This window comes from Bidens hawaiensis, unplaced genomic scaffold (assembly GCF_021521415.1).
Source record: "Bidens hawaiensis isolate Kalapana, Puna unplaced genomic scaffold, B.hawaiensis_p1.1 tig00018660_1, whole genome shotgun sequence".
Lineage (NCBI taxonomy): Eukaryota > Viridiplantae > Streptophyta > Magnoliopsida > Asterales > Asteraceae > Bidens > Bidens hawaiensis.
This window is the reverse complement of record NW_027492825.1, coordinates 142289-162676: the sequence shown is the minus strand read 5'-3', so window position 1 is coordinate 162676 and position 20388 is coordinate 142289. Positions and strand designations below refer to the sequence as shown.

Here is a 20388-nt window from a genome sequence, read left to right as displayed (position 1 = left end):
ACGGCAGCAACGAAAACAGCGGCTGCGGCTGGCATGCTATGGCGGCTGCAACTGATGACGGTGGCGCTACAGCGGCAATGGATTTCTTGGCAACCATGGTCACGTTTTGTGCATGAGCATGTTGTGACTATTTTGGCTATGTGTCAACAATAGAGGGAGATCACGTGGGGTATTGGTGGCTAGCTCCAAGTTTGTTGGAGTGAGTTTCAGAAAAACAAGAATAGGTTATTTTTTGAGGCCGAGAGCTCCTGTTGTTATGATTAGGTTGTCATTATAACCTTGATCATAATTAAAAACCCTCAATCCTTTTCCGAGCCTCAAAATCTAACTCTTGTTTAAAGCCCAAACTAGTTTATTTAATTAGCAAACAAACATAGTGCATTTATTATTTTATGTAGTATAAATAATAAAATCCGTGACACGAGGATGTATATAATCATACCAGATAATTATATAAACATAATCTGTTCCGTTATTTGTTTCGTCATTACTGATTAAGCAAGTTAAGCAGGTTTATTGTTCGTTGCCCAAGGTGTAACTCTTACGGGTCATAACTCGGTCGGCCGCACTAAATTAACCGAACCAGTCCATTGTTTCCAACAGGGAGTTTTCACCAACGAGCAGCATGTTGCCAAATTGAGTCTGCCACCGAGCATGTAATTAACAAGCGCGAGTAGCGATTAATCGGGTGGTTGAATGTGATACCTAACTAGTATAAATAATTGGTAATTTGCATTGAAACATTAAGAGAATATAAACACAAAATCATGGTAGTTTAGCTTAGTTTAGTTTAGGTTAGATTCACCTAGATTTTCTTCATGATATTGAGCTACCTAGATAAACCTACATCTTGATCTAGGTTACAAATTGCAGAGAAAGACATCAAAGTGCTACAAAGAAAGACTTGCTACCAAGGAAGAACCAAAACATAATCATCATAATACAAAAAAGAAAATCTAGTGAACTATGACCTTTGAACCAAGTGGTTCGAAGATGCCAGAAATGAGAATAATCTGCGTACTCCATACATTTTAACTTGTTACGATATTTATTCACATTTCTCTTACTGTTAAAATAAATCCATGGCCTTGATAACACTAAAATCACAACAGAAACAACGATTGAATTGACGAACTTGGTTATTAAACACATGAGCAGTGTCAAATTATCTGGTTCTTAAAGATAATTTATGGCGAATGCGAACGATAAAGAGAGTCCTTACGGATAAACTGCTATGAAACACATGAAACAACAACATTATGACAAAACAAGGTCACTTCTTCAAAAGCTTGTGTGAGAAAATTCGCTTTGAATACGGGCTATTTCTTGAAATTGCCTTGTGTGATTCTATTGCTTTCACCAACAAGTTATGAAGAGAATCCTGTTAAAAAAAAAAAAACAAGATCAAATTATTTGATTTTGACTTTAACCCGTTTAATTATATCTCTAACAAGTCAAACAGGTAAAATCATCAAAATTTCGTAAAAGAAAATGTGTCAAACGGGTCAAAAGTCACCCATAACGCATCTTTAATGCACAAAGTTACAAAAGAAAATTTTTAACCCACCAACTGTTTATATAAAAGATTGATTTTTTCTTGAGAAAATAATCAACCCGACCAATTTTGGCCCCAAAACCCGGTTTTGACCCGTCACCCAGCCAAGAAAAAGAATCCAGACCTCAGCAACACGAAGGGCGGTTTGGACAACATAATTAGCATGCGGGTCTTGAAGCAAGTGTTCGAAACGAGCAGACGCAAGCAGTTCGCGAATGATTCTTGACCTCAAATGGTCATCCAACACCAATAAGCACTTTTCAACAACATGGCTGCTAAACTTTTGTGTTGCGAGATGAAAATAATTGCCTTCAAATTGAGAAGTCAACATTGATATTGCAGATGGGCTCTGCAACTCCAATATAGATTGTACAACATAGTTTCTGCAAATATTGTGGAGCACTCAAACTTCTTGTGTAACAAGTAATATTTTTTATTAACATTGATGAAGATTATTAGCGTACCCGAATGCATCTTGTGCTAGAAGAAGCCTGTTTGAAGAAATTTCAAGAATCAGGCGTTCTTGATGCTTGCCAGTCGAGTGATTGGTGTATCTTTGTAATACACAACACCCTTGTTGATGGGTAGCAATGTCTGCACAGAATTTTGCAGCAGCTTCAAATATGAACTGCAAAACAAAGAGATTGAGAAAATTACAGAATGCTCATTCTTTTTTAAGTTTTAAAATTTGTGGCATGCTCAATTAAGTAATCAAATGACCCATCAAAGATTTAATCTTGTACAAGTGGTGCCAGTTTGGGCTGTATTTAAGAGCCATATAATGAATATATCATCTGGGCTGTATTTTTGTTCTAAATGGTATTGTGCATGAAACTGATATAACCGACTCATAACCGAACTGAACCAAACCAAAAACCAATGGTTTGGTTTTATGTTTTTTTAACAAACCGAATTTCTAGTTCGGTTTTAGTTTTGCATGTACCAAAACCCGAAAAAACTGAACCAGTTTTTATAACCGAACCAAAACACGTAAAAACCATTTTTCATTATTGAGTTTACAGATTGAAGAAACACTAAGTGACCCGGGGCAGATTACGGATAATCTGGGGGTTAAGTAATGTTTCCCACAAGGATGAGGTCCAGCAGAGAAGGTTGTTCTTCAGGTGACCTGCAAAACAGACACCGTAAGCTCGTCACTGAGAAGAGGGGGGGTTCCTCCTTGTGACCACCCTCCGGCGTGAGAATCAGACTAGATTGCTCTGAAAATAAGTGTATATTAAGAGATTGCTAGATAAGAATGAGATATCAGATGATGTCCTTACCATTCCAAGGTGTTGGAGTATTTATAGCCGAAGGTAGGTTTCCTAGAAGGTACAGCCGGCTGAATAGTATTCCTGTTCTACCAACAGTGGACTACGCACAGGCCATGCTGGTTGGTGGATAGACTACGGCCGACAGTAACAAGGTCGGCTGTATACTGTTCCTTTACAGCCGGCTATGCACTGTTCCACCAACTGTAGGCTGCGCACGTCCCATAGTAAGGGTTGGTGAGTAGGCAGCGGCTAATAGTGACAAACAGTACTAGAGGGTGCTTCTCCTCGTACTGTTGTCGGTGAGCTGTCACCCTGTGATTGGTTCATGGGCTGTTCTGGTCAGATCGTCTGTTCTGTCCATACCTTAGTAGGTATAGTTCCAAAGATCTTCCAGAAGCATACGGACTGGCTTATTTAGGCGGGATTATTCCCGCCTTGCTCATTCCTTCATGTGACTACTGAAGTAGCTAGTGCCTTGTGCGTGTAGCCTTGCTGTCAGTGCGGGTAGCCTTCCCTGATGGCTTGTATCCGCAACTGCGGGAACAAGCGGGGTACTTCACCATTGGGAGGCTTTCCCTGCGGGTACAGCTGGCGTACTGCGCGTAAGGTTTTCTCTGAGCATGGTGGGTCCTGCGGGAGCAGTTGGTCGTTGCGCAGACGTCCCTGTTCAAGGTGAGTCTTGCGGGTCCAACTGGGTTCTGCTGGGACCTACCTCTTCAAGTCCCCCAGTCCAATGTTCTTCTCATGAATTATTAATAAGTGAGGTGAACTTTTGGACTAGTAAGGGGTTTTGAAAAGGGTTTTTAGTTTTAAGGTTTTCCGTGGGGATTCTTCCCGCGGTTTTCCTGATGTCACGCAGAAATTCCCGACTTTTCTGCTTGATCTTTGGGTATGAAGCGGGTAGGTTTGTCACCTCCTCACAAGTCAGGAGCGTTGAGTCCCACTTGTGGATTCTCCATGGGGTTTTGGTAGTTTTCAACATAGTGATCAATTATGCTAAAACCACCAATTCCATCTTGGAGTTTCAGACAATATAGTTCTCGACGTTCCCGTCATGCGGGGATGTTATTCCCGTTTCCGCAAGCATGGCCCAGAAGATCCTTCTTGGTTTGAATTCCCTGCAGAGTGCTAAGTATGTGAAGGGTTTTGCCTTGACACTGTACCCGCACTCGTCTTACGGTTACTTTACTTCCAAGGTATTCCTGGCGTCAATTCCCTGCGGGTGCTAAGTATGTGAAAGGTTTTGCCTTAACACTGTACCCGCACCTGTCTTACAGTTACTTGGTTGCCAAGGTAAGGGGTATTTTCCCGCTTACTTTTGAATCTTTTTGAATTTTTTGAAATTCGAAGAGTTGGTGAAAGGATAAGAACAGTCCAAACCTCTGAAACGTCGTGCGACGGTTTCTTCTGACTGTGTCAGGACGTGCAGGAAGTTATGGTGACGTGACAGTTCATGGTCATTCCAGACGCTTTTTCAGGCGCGTGGGCGCGATTTTTCGGGCGCGTGGCCGCGAAATTAATGGTACGCGTCCTTTCAACAGCTGTTGCCAGCTTGCTTTTTGCCACGTGTCATAGTTTCATTGCACATTCGATTTCTCTCTCTTCCGCATTAAATTCATCGCATTAATTGCGATTAGTATATAAAGGGGGAGAGGGTTCTTTGTAATCCACACTTTCACTTTTCTCTTCATCTTCAAAATGATTTCCGGCGGATACTCACCTTTTCAGTCGAGCATTCTCTTGAAATCGTTTTCTTCTTTCATCTGCAAGATGTCTTCTTACGATCTTGAGGGTACAGCCCAGGAGGCTGGGGTGCACGCCGATGACAAGAGTACTGCTGGCGAGTGCCAGTGTGCTCTGCCTGTCGATCTATATCAGTACATCGTCAGGAAGTTCAAGCTCGAGTCTCTCGAGCCTGAGTTTCCTGAACCCCATCAAACGGTGTATGATGCCCCCAGAGGCAAGATCGGGGTATATGCTGCATTCTTTGTCTATGGGAATCTTAGGTTCCCGTTGACAAAGTTTGTGTACCGTGTCCTAGAGAGGCACGATGTACACCTGACCGAGGTGCACCCGATGGCGATCGCGAAGATTCGCCACTTCGAGTGGGTGTGCCGGATTCTGGGCATTGAGCCCTTTGTCGACCGCCTGATGACCTTCTACACTTGGAGGTGCATCCAGGGGTGGTATACCCTGATAACCCGGATCAAGGGTTTGAAGATTTGCACAACCGAGCGTAGTCTTCGCTCGTGGAAGCGGGAGTTCTTTTTCATCTCCGCTCGCGCCATCCCCCTTGCCATGAAATTCAAGAATGGGCAAGCTCTCCCAAGCCTTCACGCCTCCAACTACCAGGAGGCGGAATGGTTCTCGAAGATATCCCGAGTCCAATCTCTGGTTTACCGGTTTGCGGAGTCCGGGATGGTGATGCTCGGGATGAGCCGGGTGTGGAAGGATGCGGATGCGCGAAAGATCCCGATCATCCTCGAATACGGTTTGAACTCTGTTCCTTACGGTATGCTCTGTTTCTTTTTGTTGATTTAGAGTCTCTTCAAACTTCTTTCCTGTTTATTTCAGAGGGGAACGACTTGCAGTCGCTCCTGTATCCGCGGGAGGCTGACAGTCCCGCTCGGATGGGTACCCGTGCTCTAGATGAGAACGAGTTGCCCATCCTAGAACAAACGGCGGATCGGTTAGTGGAGGTCTACCCGCTAGGCCACGAGATCCTGAGCGCCAGGCGGCCAGGTAAGGTGCTATTCAACCCTCGACCCCTCAATGTTGAAACCTCTGCGGGAATTCCTCTAATCTTATGTTCTGATGAGGAATCCGCAGATGGTCCTCCGTTGGTGCGGAAGAAGAAGGCTGCCGGCGGGAAGGGGAAGGAGAAGGTGGCCTCCACTGCCGATCCAGTGCCTCGGTCTGACTCAGAGGCCGAGAGCGAGGAGGTGGCGGGGAACCCCGGTGGTGATAAGACCACTGCTCCGGAGGCTGCGACGATTGTCACCTCCGGAGAGCCCAGGATGACAACGGTGACCGGCGTGAAGAGGCCGGCTCCATCGGGTTCATCCCCGCCTGTCCGCACTTTTAGGCTCAAGAAAACCCGTAAGTACAAACTATATTTTTAACTGCATAGCTTTCCATCATTAATACTTATCTTCTTTATGCAGGCGTGGATGTTGACGCATTCCAGGGTGGAGCGGGGAGGAGTACCCCCCCGCCCATGACGGTAGGCTTGGTCAGCCTACCTGAGGCGACGACCCAGGCGGCTGCGCCTGCTTCCGCTGGTTCAGTTGCTCATTCCATTGAGCCAACTGTTCCAGCTGTGATGACATCACCGCCGGCTGTCAGTGCCATTTTTACCGCATCCTTCACTGAGCCGGCGGTTACTTTTGCTGCGGACTCCGCAGCGGCGACCGCGGCGGCCGCGGCGGCCTTCACCCTGCCTCCTCCGTCATCGGCAACGACGGCCGATCCTTCAGGTATGCATGGGGCTTCTCGCCAACCTCTGCCTCCTTCCCCTCTACCTGACCTCTTGGACGGATTTCCCTTGGGTTCAGGTGATGGGTTTGGCGGCTATCGGCCTGTTATTGACCCTACAGGTGCGTAGGGTTCTTTTGGCCTATTTATTTATTTATTATATTTTTTTTATATATCATCTTTTCCTAACTGCTTTTTGTTTTTTGCAGTGTCGGATTCCAATGAAGTGTATGTTCCACGATGGAACATCCGCCGAGGAACAACCCTTCGCACACCTATGGAGTGCGTGGAGTGGGCTCGTCACGCAGCTCCCAGTGGTGCGTTGGGGGAAGCCATGGCTAGCTACCAGGAGGGTAGGCTAACCAATGAGCTTCGGGTTCTCCTGGCCCGGATGCAGCCGCGCGTCGAGCTGCTTTGTCGTGAAAACGACAAGTTAAAAGCAGGTCGCATTCAAAAAGTAGCTCAGGCGCGGGCTGTCCGGGAGGAGAATAGGAGGCTCTCCGCCGCGGCCGCGGAGAAGGAGAAGGCGTTCAAGGCCCTTGAAGTTGAGGTTCAGGCCCGTCTCGAGGCCCGTTCCAAGGCTGCCCAAGCTGTTAACGAACAGCTTCGGCTGGCTAAGGAAACTGCTAGGAACGCAACTGAAAGGGCCACCAAGGCTGAAGCTGTTGCTGAGCCTCTACGCCTCGAGAATGAGGAACTTAAAGCTAAATTAGAGGCGCTCCAACAGGCTCATGATGCCTTGGCGATGGAGGACGCGAAGAAGCTCCAAGAGATCCTGGACCAGAGGGGCGTGCTTGACCACACTGAGCGGAAGCTAAAGGGCGTCGAAGAGGCTGCTGCAAAGGAAGTGTTGCTTGCCAACCTCAATAAAAGTGAAGCCGAACGCGCCTGTAACCAAGCTCAAGCCGCCCTCCAAGAAGCTCTGGTTGCCAAGGAATGGCTTCTTCGAGAAGCGTTGTCTCAGGTAAGCTTTTCATGTCTTTACGCTTTTCTTTGTAAATAGAAAAGGTTTTGATACTTGTATATTTTTTTTTGTAGGTTGTGCATCGGGTCTTCACGGAGACGTCTTATGACGATGCTATGAGCACAGCCCTCAACGCTTCTCATGAGGATGGGGAAAAGGCCGGCTTCCTGCTTGGTCTAGGGTTTGTTGAGAAAGGCATCCCGCCTTCCAACTTCCCTTTGTATGATGTGGATACTGAAGCTGTTTATGACCAAGCAGTGAATCAGTATGCCGCCTTCCCGCATCCGGTGGTGGAGAAGGTAAACGAAGTCGCTGCTGCTGATGATGGGCTAGCTATCCTTAAAGCTTTCCTTGAACCGCCACGCTCTGCTGATGGTGCGGGTCCAAGTGGAAGTGGTCCTGAAGCATGATCCTGAAGATCCCTTTCCACCATTAGCGTAGATTTTTGCTTTTGTATAGCTTCTTTTGTATGCGGGTATGCACCCAGCAATCTTTGTAATATTTGAATTTTGATGGAATACAGATTTGTTAATTCTTTGCCTTGTTTATTTTACGCATGTTTTGATCTAACTTAGCAATTTCTTTAGTACTTAGATAAGTTAACTTTTTAACGTGGCAAATTATAAGTTTGTTTCGCTTCCTCTTTCATGATTGTGCGGGTATGACCGTCACTTACACTTAGTAGGATGGCTTAACTTTACTTATATCTGACCTGCGTGGAAGTTTTTCTCATCTTTTCCTTTGAAATTTTCTAAGTGTTCAGAATAAGTTAACCTTTGGACGTGGTAGATAATAGGTTGAAGTTTTGCCTCCTTGTTCGTGATTGTGCGGGTAAGACCGTCACTTGCACTTACAAGGATGACTAAACTTTACTTACATCTGACCTGCGTGGAGGTTTTCCTTAAAACTTGAAATTTTTACCGTTGTGTTTATGCGGGTTTTGCCGCCTTCCACACGTAACGACTTACTTCTTCCCCTATTTATGCGGTGAATACGGGCACATCAGTGTGGGAAGTTCATAAGTATAAAGGTAAGGCTATCAACACATTGTGAAAGGAGAATCATTTCCATTAGAAGTGGCTCTAGGCCTTTTCTTTACAAGTTTGGAATTGATCTACATATAACATTTGCGTAATTGAGCTCCATTCCATGTTCTTGGGATGGGAGTGCCATCGAGCCTTTCGAGCCGGTATGCGCCCTTTCCCAGAACTTCTTTGATAATGTATGGCCCTTCCCAGACCGAGGCCAGCTTTCCTGGGCGTTCTTGGTTCGAAGCCTCGTTGTTACGCAGTATGTAGTCTCCTACATTGAAGTTGCAGAGTTTTACCCGCGTGTTGTAGTACTTTTGCATCTGTCGCTTGTAGTTCTCTTCACGCACTGCGGCTAAGTCTCTGCGTTCCTCGGTTAGCATAAGGTCTAACCGTCTTTCCGCATCATTGTCTTCTGGCTGAATCAAGACCCTTGGTGAGGGTAAACCAATTTCGACCGGGACCATGGCTTCAGTGCCATAAGTGAGACTGAACGGGGTTTCTCCCGTACTGGCCTTCTTCAGCGTTCTATTTGCCCAAAGGACGTGCGGAAGCTCGTCCACCCAGCCGGATCTGTGTTCCAAGAGTCTTTTCTTTATGCCTTCGACGATGCTCTTATTTGCTCTTTCCACCTCACCATTACCTTGCGGGTGTGCCACTGAGGTAAAGGTGTGGGTGATTTGAAGTTCTTTCAGCCACTGTTGTAGCTTCTTGTCAGCAAAGTTGGTGCCGTTATCGCTCACCAAATTCTGTGGAAGTCCAAAACGACAAATAATAAATTCCCAAATAAATTTTTTGATATGTTTCGCGGTTGTTTGGGCTAAGGGTTTTGCTTCTATCCACTTGGTGAAGTAGTCGATGGCTACCACTAGGAACTGAACATTTCCTGCTGCTGTAGGAAATGGGCCTGTCACATCGATGGCCCACTTCTGAAATGGCCATGAAGAGGTGACTGGAACAAGTTCATTCTTCGGGCGGTGCGTGTTGGGTGCGTAGAGCTGACAGGACCTGCATTTTCTGATGTATGCCAGCGCATCCGTATGCATCCCCGGCCAAAAGTATCCCACGTTGTTTAGCTTAGCTACAACAGCGCGTGGACCTGCGTGTACTCCACAGATGCCTTCGTGTACTTCCCTTAGGAGGTAGTCAGCATCTTGGTTGTCCACGCATCTTAAGAGTGGACCAAGAAAGTTACGTCTGTATAGGATGTCATCGATGAGTTGATAATTCAGTGCTTTACAGCGTAGTTTTCTTGCCTGTGTTTTTGACTCTGGTAGTGTACCTGCCGCGAGGTATTTTATTATTGGTGTCATCCACGTTTCTAAGCCGGTTTGGATGACACAAATTTCCTTGTGCGGGACCGAAGGTGCCTCGAGGAGTTCAATGCGGATGTCCTTTCCCAAGTGGGTGAAGGCTAATGATGCAAGCTTGCTTAACGCATCCGCATATTTGTTTTCACTACGCTTGACGTGTATGACTTTGCAATCGTTAAAATCGCGCATAAGGGTTTTTGCTTGTGCGAGGTACAGGGCCATTGTGTCGTTCACGGCCGTGTACGTCCCGTTGATTTGATTGGCTACTAACATGGAATCCACGTGGGCTTCCAAGTGTTTCACTCCCATCTTACGCGCAATTCTCAGCCCAGCCAATAATGCCTCATACTCGGCTTCGTTATTCGTACTTGGAAAATCCAGTCGAATAGCGTAAGTGTATTCTTGGCCTGCTGGGTTGATTAGTTTCAGCCCTGCGCCTGAACCCTCGTTACTGGCTGCTCCATCAGTGTAGAGTCGCCAGACATCATTGATGTCTTGTGCTGGAGAGGGTTGAGCCTCTTCCTGGCACTCTTTTTCCCGCGATGCAGGCACTTCCGCAATAAAGTCGGCCAAAACCTGGCCTTTTATGGCTGGTCTTGGCTTATACTTTATCGCGTACTCCCCCAACTCAATTGCCCATTTGGCTAGGCGTCCCGATAACTCGGGTTTGCCTAGAACGTTTGCAAGTTTGAAGTTGGAGAGAATGGTGATTGGGTGACCCTGGAAATATCGTCTTAACCTGCGTGAAGCGTGTATAAGTGCTAAGACTAATTTTTCGAGGGTAGAGTACCGGGTTTCTACGTCTGTTAGGATACGGCTGACATAATAGATTGGCATCTGGATGCCTTTTCGCTCTACTAGCAGGACTGCCCCGGTTGCTCTATCTGTTGCAGAAAGGTATAGGATTAACTCCTCTCCCGCTTTTGGTGCTGTGAGCGTTGGGAGTTCGATCAAGCGTGACCGAATCTCCTGAAAAGCTGCTTCCGCTTCTGGTGTCCAGCGGAAGTGCGTTTTCTTTAAACAGTTTCTCAATGTTGACACGAAAGGAAACGACTTATCCGCGTGGTTTGCCAAAAAGCGATTAATTGCCACTAGTCGTCCATTCAGTGTCTGAGCCTGTTTGATGGTAGTAGGTGATTCCATTTTGATAATGGCTTCGACCTTTTCAGGGTTCGCTCTGAAGCCATCTTTAGTGACGATGACCCCCAAGAACTTCCCTTCTTCCATTCCAAAGGCACACTTGTCCGGGTTGAGTTTCATGTTTATCTTCCTAAGTGTGTTGAAAGTTTCTTCGATGTCTTTCAACATCGCTTCTGCGTCAGGGCTTTTGATGACCAAGTCATCCATGTAGACTTCCAAGTTCCTCCCAATTTGGGCATGAAACTGGTTGTCCATCAGGCGTTGGTATGTGGACCCGGCATTCTTAAGTCCGAATGGCATCATTTGGTAACAAAATGTGCCATCGGGCGTCCGAAAAGCGGTTTTGTCCTGACCATCAACGGCCATGTGGATTTGATGGTACCCCTTATACGCATCCAGGAAGCATTTAAGGCGAAATGGTGCTAACGAATCCACCTTAAGATCAATTTCGGGTAACGGATAACAATCTTTGGGGCATGCTTTGTTTAAGTCCTTGAAATCTATGCACATGCGCCATTGTTTGTTATTCTTCGGTACCATAACGGGATTTGCAACCCATGTTTGATATCTACTAACGCGTACGATGCCTGCGTCAAGGAGTTCCTTGACTTGGGTTCTACACGCGTTAGTTTGTTCTGACCCCATTACTCTGCGCTTTTGTACGATTGGCGTAACAGCCGGATCGCATTTGAGCTTATGCTCTGCCTTACTTCGGGGTACACCAGTCATGTCAGCTGGTGTCCACGCAAAGATGTCAGCGTTTTTCTGTAATAAGCGCTTGAGTAAGGTGCGTATGGGATCAACAACTGTTGGGCCAATGGAAACGGCCTGGTCAGGGTATTTGCCGTTGAAGGCCCATCTTTCTGGTTCGGTGATGGTTGGTTTAGCCATCTTTGGTTTGGGTTTAGATGAGACAGATGCGATGCATACCTGGGGAATGCCGGTGATCATCGCTACACCCTCGGCTGTTGGCCATCCCATCATGCCGTGGACTGAGGATACCACGGCGTTGAATCTTGCCATCCCGTCTCTTCCGAAGAGAATGTCGTATGTGTGGTGTGGCTTCCTCATTACGACAAAATCCACGTCTTCTGTCCGTGAGTGATTCCCGTCCGTAAGAGTGACGGGGAAAGATAGGATACCCAGGGGGGTGTTTGTGCTGCCATCGAACCCTTCCATCGAGGCATAGATCGTTTCCAGGCGTTCCTTGTCTTCGTCATCTAGCTTATCGAAGAACTGCCTGTACATCACCGTTGACGAGGCGCCGTTGTCAGCAAGAGTGCGAGAAGTGATGTAGTGCCCCAACTGGCTTTTGATGACGATAGGGCCTTCTTTGCTGGGTCCTCCCGGCACTCGCGGGAAGCACACCTCAGCTTCCTTCCACGCGCATGGTTCTGTCGCTCGCCTTTTTCTTCCTCTGATCTTACCATGAACCATGTTGATGCTGATGTCAACGGGCTTTCGTCCGTTGCCTCTGTACCGGTTATCATTTCTTCCTCCCTTCTTGATTGATGCCACAAGGTGTGCAAGTCTTCCATCCTTGACGAATGTTTCAACAATATCATTCAAGGATGTACACTCTTCCGTACTATGACCTTTTGTCCCGTGGAAGTCACAGGATTTGCTCTGATCCGCATTAGGTCGCTGCCGGATCATTGGAGCTTTTGGCCATGGTAGTTTTTCGGTGGCAAATATCTCCGTGACACTTTTGGTGAGTGGCGTCCACCGGTGTTTTCGGCTTGAAGGGTGGGTGTTATCTCTTCCGCCAACAAGAGGGTGAGAGCTGGATGAGGTGTCAAAGTTTACCCTTGACTGCCAAATACCTAGCTTCCTCTTTTTGTTCTGCCGGGCGATCCGAACATTGTTTTCTCTAGTCCTTTGCGTGTAGAGGTGTGTACTCTGGGGAAGATCCCTTCCCAGTTGCTTCTCCGTCTCGGCAAAGCGCTTGGTCGCCGTCATGATGGCATCCCATGTGGATGGCATGCCGTCCTTACCCGTCAATGTGCGGATAAGCTCTGGGTATTCGGCGCCCTGGATGAAAGCGGCGCGAACGAGATCTTCACTTATGTTGCCCAGACTTAGCTTTTTGGAGTTGAAGCGAGTGATGAAGTCTAGTAAAGATTCATCCTCCTCTCTAACGCAGTTGAGGATCGTCCACAGTTCTTCAGTATATTTCCTTTGTTGGCTGAAGTGTTGGCTGAACTTGTTCTGAAAGTCCGCCCAATCATAGATGTGGTGGACCGGTAAACGATCGAACCATGCCCTGGCCGCTCCAACCAGAGTCATCTGGAACATATAACACCACGTGGGTTCCGTCCAGTTACTGACGGTTGCCCCCGCAATGAATCTGTTCAAGTGGTCGTCTGGGTCGGATAGACCATCATAAGTGCCGATGTTGGACATTTGTTTGGCACTTCTCGGGGCGATTGCTTCCGCAATGTCCCTTGCGAACTTTGACTTTCCTGCATTTGCAGCAGTTGGTCTAAAGGTTTTGGAGAAGTCACGCGGGTTTCTCTCCGCATTCGTTGGTTTAAAGGCTTCCCCAAAATTCCTTGTCGGTTGGAAGTCCGTTTCCTTACGTTTCCCTTTTGCCCTATGGCGAGGGTTTGCGTCGGTATCGGATTCTTCCCGCTCATCGTCTGAGTACTCGCACTCACTGTTCATATTGAGATGTTGGCGAGTACTGCCGAATTCGTCAGCCTGTTGAAGTGAACCCAAGCGTTCATCTAACTCAGCTTGGAACTCTTTCTGACGTGCTTCGGCCCACGCCTTAACTTGATCTAGTGTTTGGCGAGGGACCCTCGTCCGTTTCTCCAACTGGGTATCAGTGAACCCCAGTGAAATGTTGTTTTCTCCAACTGGGAGAAGTCACGCGGGTTTCTCTCCGCATTCGTTGGTTTAAAGGCTTCCCCAAAATTCCTTGTCGGTTGGAAGTCCGTTTCCTTACGTTTCCCTTTTGCCCTATGGCGAGGGTTTGCGTCGGTATCGGATTCTTCCCGCTCATCGTCTGAGTACTCGCACTCACTGTTCATATTGAGATGTTGGCGAGTACTGCCGAATTCGTCAGCCTGTTGAAGTGAACCCAAGCGTTCATCTAACTCAGCTTGGAACTCTTTCTGACGTGCTTCGGCCCACGCCTTAACTTGATCTAGTGTTTGGCGAGGGACCCTCGTCCGTTTCTCCAACTGGGTATCAGTGAACCCCAGTGAAATGTTGTTTACTGCACTTGTCCCGGCTTGGGTAACCGGGGTAGTGTTCGTAAAATTTGTATAACCGCCGGTGTTCCCAGTTGCTGGGGTTGTGGTCACCGGGGTTTCTTGGTCACTTACTGGCCTTGGGACCGGAGTAACGTTAACCATTTCTTCAGAAATTTTGAAAAAAAACTATGAATTAGTTCTAGCTTTTATGAATTAGTTTCTTGGTCCCACGGATGGCGCCAATGAAGAAACACTAAGTGACCCGGGGCAGATTACGGATAATCTGGGGGTTAAGTAATGTTTCCCACGAGGATGAGGTCCAGCAGAGAAGGTTGTTCTTCAGGTGACCTGCAAAACAGACACCGTAAGCTCGTCATTGAGAAGGGGGGGGGGGGTTCCTCCTTGTGACCACCCTCCGGCGTGAGAATCAGACTAGATTGCTCTGAATATAAGTGTATATTAAGAGATTGCTAGATAAGAATGAGATATCAGATGATGTCCTTACCATTCCAAGATGTTGGAGTATTTATAGCCGAAGGTAGGTTTCCTAGAAGGTACAGCCGGCTGAATAGTATTCCTGTTCTACCAACAGTGGACTACGCACAGGCCATGCTGGTTGGTGGATAGACTACGGCCGACAGTAACAAGGTCGGCTGTATACTGTTCCTTTACTGCCGGCTATGCATTGTTCCACCAACTGTAGGTTGCGCACGTCCCATAGTAAGGGTTGGTGAGTAGGCAGCGGCTAATAGTGACAAACAGTACTAGAGGGTGCTTCTCCTCGTACTGTTGTCGGTGAGCTGTCACCCTGTGATTGGTTCATGGGCTGTTCTGGTCAGATCGTCTGTTCTGTCCATACCTTAGTAGGTATAGTTCCAAAGATCTTCCAGAAGCATACGGACTGGCTCATTTAGGCGGGATTATTCCCGCCTTGCTCATTCCTTCATGTGACTACTGAAGTAGCTAGTGCCTTGTGCGTGTAGCCTTGCTGTCAGTGCGGGTAGCCTTCCCTGATGGCTTGTATCCGCAACTGCGGGAACAAGCGGGGTACTTCACCATTGGGAGGCTTTTCCTGCGGGTACAGCTGGCGTACTGCGCGTAAGGTTTTCTCTGTGCATGGTGGGTCCTGCGGGAGCAGTTGGTCGTTGCGCAGACGTCCCTATTCAAGGTGAGTCTTGCGGGTCCAACTGGGTTCTGCTGGGACCTACCTCTTCACAGATTATAGCTTTTGTTTATGAATGCTAAATTATTTACAAAAAAAAATAATAATAAATGGTGTAACCCAAAATTTTTAGGCCAAAATGTGACAATGTGTAATAGTCAATCATTATCAATTAACAAAAATGTTAGGCTCAAATTTATTTTAGTCCATTTTTCGGCCCAGAATTTCAAACCCAAATGACAAAACCGAAACCGAACCTATTGTGAAAACTGAAAACCAGAAAGATCGAAACCAAATGGTTTTCAAAAACATAAAAACCAAATTTTTAGTTTGAGCCCAAAACCGATCTGTGCATATCCCTGGATAACAATGTAGCATAAAGATTCAAAGAAAAATCTAAACCTTATTATCTTCATTGCTCAAACACTGCAAACATCTTTGAATAACATGATTTCCATTCAGATCCTTAATAAGAGCAAGAAAGCCCGGTTCAAGAGCAGCTACAATCATCTTAATCTGCTTTCTCATCTTAACAGTCTCGATAAGCTTCTGCACCGCTCGTGTCCTTTAACAAACGCAATATTCCAAACATCAAGCAATCATTTAACCAAAGTTTAATCACAAATTCACATAATAAAAGGAAAGATACCCGTGAGTGTTCAAAGAGATCCGAACAAGTTCCCTTGGCTTGCGAGTCACCTCCATTAAAACACACATTCTTTGTTCTTCATTACAAACTTCCAAAAGTTTTTGAATAAGATAATTCCCAAACGGGTTCACCATGAGCTCGTTCACATGCCCGATCGTCTCATTAAACACCATCTCCACATGTTTAGGATTCTCCTCATCAAACACAGATTGTATGAACCGACACCTGTTTTGCTCTTTCGCAAACATGTATATGAATCCCTTAACGTCACCTAGAGTTTTACATCTTACGGGCGTCGAAAAACACTTATTCCCCACTGAAAACTTACCATTTTCACAAGCACCCGCAAAGCGGGAATGCCCGCACTTCTTGTTTTGTCCCCTAAAACCTCCAATGATCAAACTATCATCACTAGTTTTTAACATCCCATACTGTTTTGCATGATACAAACCTGGAATTTGACTATCATAGCTCATCGGATACCGAATATTCGGCATATTTGTGTTGTAATTTGATTGAGGGTGGCACAAATTTTCAGAAATTTGCAGTCTTGAGAAGCCATAACTACTAAAAATGGGATTTGTTGAAAAGGGTTTGGTAAAATTGTCATCCATTTTGTGGCCAAAACACAAATTGTGAGATTTGGGGGTGAAATCACTAACCCAAATGTCCTCCTCAAAAGGTGAGCAACCATTATTATTAATATATGATGATGATGATGATGATGATGATGATGATGATTAGTATTAATATTATTATTGTTATGAGGATTGGTAAGTGATGTTGCATGAGGGATCTCACCCAACAACATTTCAAGCTCATCATCATCCTTCAAATTCTCATTACAAATCCCAATTTGCTCAACCATCTTGAAATTTAAAAAAAAAAAAAAAAAATCAAAACAACAATTGATGAGAAACCCACATCAGATTACCGGTTTGCTCATCTGGGTTTTCCTCAGATTGAAGAAGAAATGGCATTTTATGTTATGATTTGAATGTTTGGGAGTTTGGTGAAACATGCAAAGAAGAAGAAATATTGTGTTAACAGACTAATAATAATAAGAAACATAGAGTATGTATGAATAGTGTACACACGCCATAAAAACTGGAGAGAGGAAGAAACACACACTCACAGTGTGAAAATTTATAAAATCAGATTTACTCATTTACACTTATGGTTATTTTACTCTGCTCACGATTTTTTCGAAAACCTTTGAAATGTTCATCCATCGGTTTCTCATAATAGAAAATTTGTTAGTTTAAACATTATTATTTATTAAAAGAATCGAAATTGAACCGAACTTAAAGTTGTTATAACAATATATTACTTGACCACTTATTCTTGCATATAAATTGGTACACTTTTTTTTTAATCTAAAACCTAATTAGATTATTATTATTATAAACAGATTTGAAGTTTAGATATTTTAATAACCAGTCGCTGGTAATTGAACCGGCTGATTAAGAGCATAGAAGTGTCATCGGTTGGGGGCATTTTTAGTGACGATGTGGCATCTAATGACATGCGTAGGTGTTGGAGGTTGATTTATTATAACAAAGAGTTTTGTTGCTAAAATAACAAAATATATAACACTCGGTAATTGTGTGGCAATGCTTTTTTTTTTCTTTCTTCTTTTTCATCTTCGGCCTTGATAAGTGCAAAGGAAATTACCGTGTCTAAACTCTGAAGTACGAGTTTTTTTTTTTAATTATGAGATAACTAACGTGTTTACAAACATTTTTAAATTTTATTATTGTGGATCTTTGAAAGAAACACGCCATCTGATTTTTAATTCATTAGAAAACACATGTTATGCTACTTAGGTTGGATCTCTATTAGAACTTCATAAAATAGTAACCAAGTTTCAAAAGTGTTTCAATTAGGTCATTTAAGTTTAAAAAATGTTCAAATTAAATTACTCAACTTTCATATTTTATTAAATTAAAGGTTTTAATATGTTTTTAGCCTTTTTCTTTTTTGTTTCGAATAGGAAATCTTTTTATCTTTTTTTTAATTGACGCTGAGTGGTGATATGACTTTTATTTTTTATTTTTAAATTGTAATATAATTAACGTTTTTTTTAATTTTTTAAATTTAACTACATATATTGCAAATTCCGAATCCCACGTGTTATCCTTCATTTCTTTCTTGACGCACAAAAAAATCGGTGATACTCGATTTGAAGATTTAGTGACCCGATTTGAGGAAAATGTGCATCAGTGACTTAATTGAAACACTTATAAAAGTTGATTACTATTCTATAAGATATTCCACTACTAAAATGACAACGGGATGGAACAAGTATTTGCCAAGGAACGTATATCATGATTTTGCGCTTTCATTTAGATTGTCTCTCAACTATATTTTATTTAAGTCTTAAAAGTTTTGATATTCTCTCTATCTTATGCCATATATGTTTGAACATGGTGAAAGTTTTTGATCGTGTCTTTAGAGGGCGTCACCTTACTTCAAAGATTTGGAAAAACAACGGTCGTTGGTTGGAGGTGGTTATTCTAGTTAATAAAGGACCGAAAGTATTTTTGATTTGTTGGATTCATTTGGATGGGTTAAAGGGGGAAAAAGAAGAAGAAGAAATTATTGAGACGATTATCTATATTATGTGGTAGATTATTTGGAGAGCTCGGATTAAGGCTACTTTTGGTCAACCTAACGGGACAACAAAAAAATTCTATTTGACTTGGTTGTTTCGATTTCGTGTTTTATTTTTTGTAAACTAGTACATTACACGTGCGATGTGCGGCAAAATCGGTCACTAAAACCTGGATGTCGCATCGGCGAGTCAACACGAATTAGGTTGGTATTGGCTACGCTCGTTACGGTAATGAAACTACACTTAAAATAATAAATTTGTCACGGTAACATGTTTATAATAAAAACTAGGAAAAATAGGGCACTCGTATAGTGTATTATAAAATAAATTAACATATTCATTCGGTTGGTAAACTCGGATGTTGGTAAAACGCGAGTGTTACAAAGGTGAGTCAACTCGAATTCAGTCTTACGTTCGTTACGGTATAAACAACGTTCGTAAAACCCAAACGTTAAAACCAAAAAAAAGTAAATTGTTAAATTAACATATAAAAAGAGTAACATATGAAAAAATAAAATTTTAAAACGACATTTATTTGGTTGGTAAAACCCAGACGATGGTAAAACCCTAGCATTGCTCCCAGGCGTCGAGGCGATAACTTGGCGTGAATTCGGTCAATTTTGGTTACGTTCCTTAGTGTACTGGAACTAAAGCAAAAACAAAATACAAAATTTGAGGTAGGCCAATGGGGTGGCATGGTTCGGTAAAACTCAATGAGTCTATGCAAATTTGATATATTCGTCACGTTCGTTATGGTACCGGAACTAAAACAAAAAAAATATATATAAAAAATAGGTGTTCGGTCAATTTCAGTTATGTTTGTTATGCTACCGAAACTAAAAAAACTCGCAGACCTGCCGCCAGATGATCCAATAGAGGCCATTGTGACACCAAAGTTCTAATCTAACTATCTAACTAATATATTAAAGTAAAACCATTTTGTCCACATGTCATCATTCCAAGGTATTCACGTAAGATGCCACCTAGATGCCACATAGGGTATTGCTTAAAATACCAACCTATCCATTTAAGGCGCTTTTCAAGGGTTTTGGATACCCATTTAACCTGTTTATATTATGATCCATGACCCGTTTTCCTATTATAACTTATGACTCTTAAAGCTTTATAAAATTTTGAAAAATAGATTATTGTGTAATACGGGTTTCGAACCTAAGACCTTAAGTTTTAAACCAAAGATGCTTACCAACTCCACTAAAGTGGTAATTGTGTTTGATTTATTGACTAAACATATATAGATGTGATTACAAAATTAAATTATTTATTTAAATACCATTTTGGTCGAACTTAACATTTAAAGTTTTGAATGCATAACTTAATATTTAATTTGACTTTATTATAAGAAGGCATTTGTTAAATTTGATAGCAACTAATGATAATTAACAAAATGATCACAAAAGTTTTTTTTTTTAAATATTACTAAAATCTTAGTTTGACAATGCATTTTTATTTAAATTGGTAGTTCCTTCAGTTTTGAGTTTTTACTTTTTAGTATCTCATACTTAGATATTACAATTACGATATATGCATTTTAATTGAATGTTATTTTATATTTATATGTGTTCTATTCGTGTGTAACACGGGTATTATCCTAGTTTATACCCTAGTAACAATTTTAGGCATTGGAATGTTGGGCAAATGACAGCCTACGTATCCGATAATTAATGGTCTGGTGGGGGATTTGCGTGATGTTCCGTCGACCTCCATCTCTATTGTTGCCGAGTTCCGTTTCTAAACCCCAGGTGGCGATGGTCTGGTGTGGTAGTGGTCGCTGGCTTTCCACCACTGTGTCTTCCGTATTCAGTTCCTCCATCAGACAATCTTCGGAACAATTTTTTGTTCATTCATGTCGACAGAGCCACTTTTTACTTTTCTCTCAGGTGTGTACTGTTCATTGTAATGGTGAATTATTGTGCTGCTTTATTTTTACTCTGGTATTTGAATCGTGGTTTTTACAACCTGCTTATTGTTTTGTGGTGGCTATTAAGAAACATGCTTTG

General features: G+C 43.6%; 1 protein-coding gene across 1 annotated transcript; it reads right to left on the bottom strand.

The window, feature by feature from the left end:
• Positions 1-1197: 1197 nt before the first annotated feature.
• On the bottom strand, positions 1198-16370 carry LOC143556622 (putative pumilio homolog 7, chloroplastic). The gene is made up of 5 exons (XM_077045896.1): positions 15757-16370; positions 15510-15672; positions 2020-2183; positions 1680-1938; positions 1198-1381 (listed from the first exon to the last, which is right to left on the bottom strand). The coding sequence occupies exons 1-5, from the start codon at positions 16368-16370 to the stop codon at positions 1274-1276; spliced, it is 1308 nt and encodes a 435-aa protein (XP_076902011.1). The 3' UTR covers positions 1198-1273.
• Between the last annotated feature and the right edge of the window lie 4018 nt (positions 16371-20388).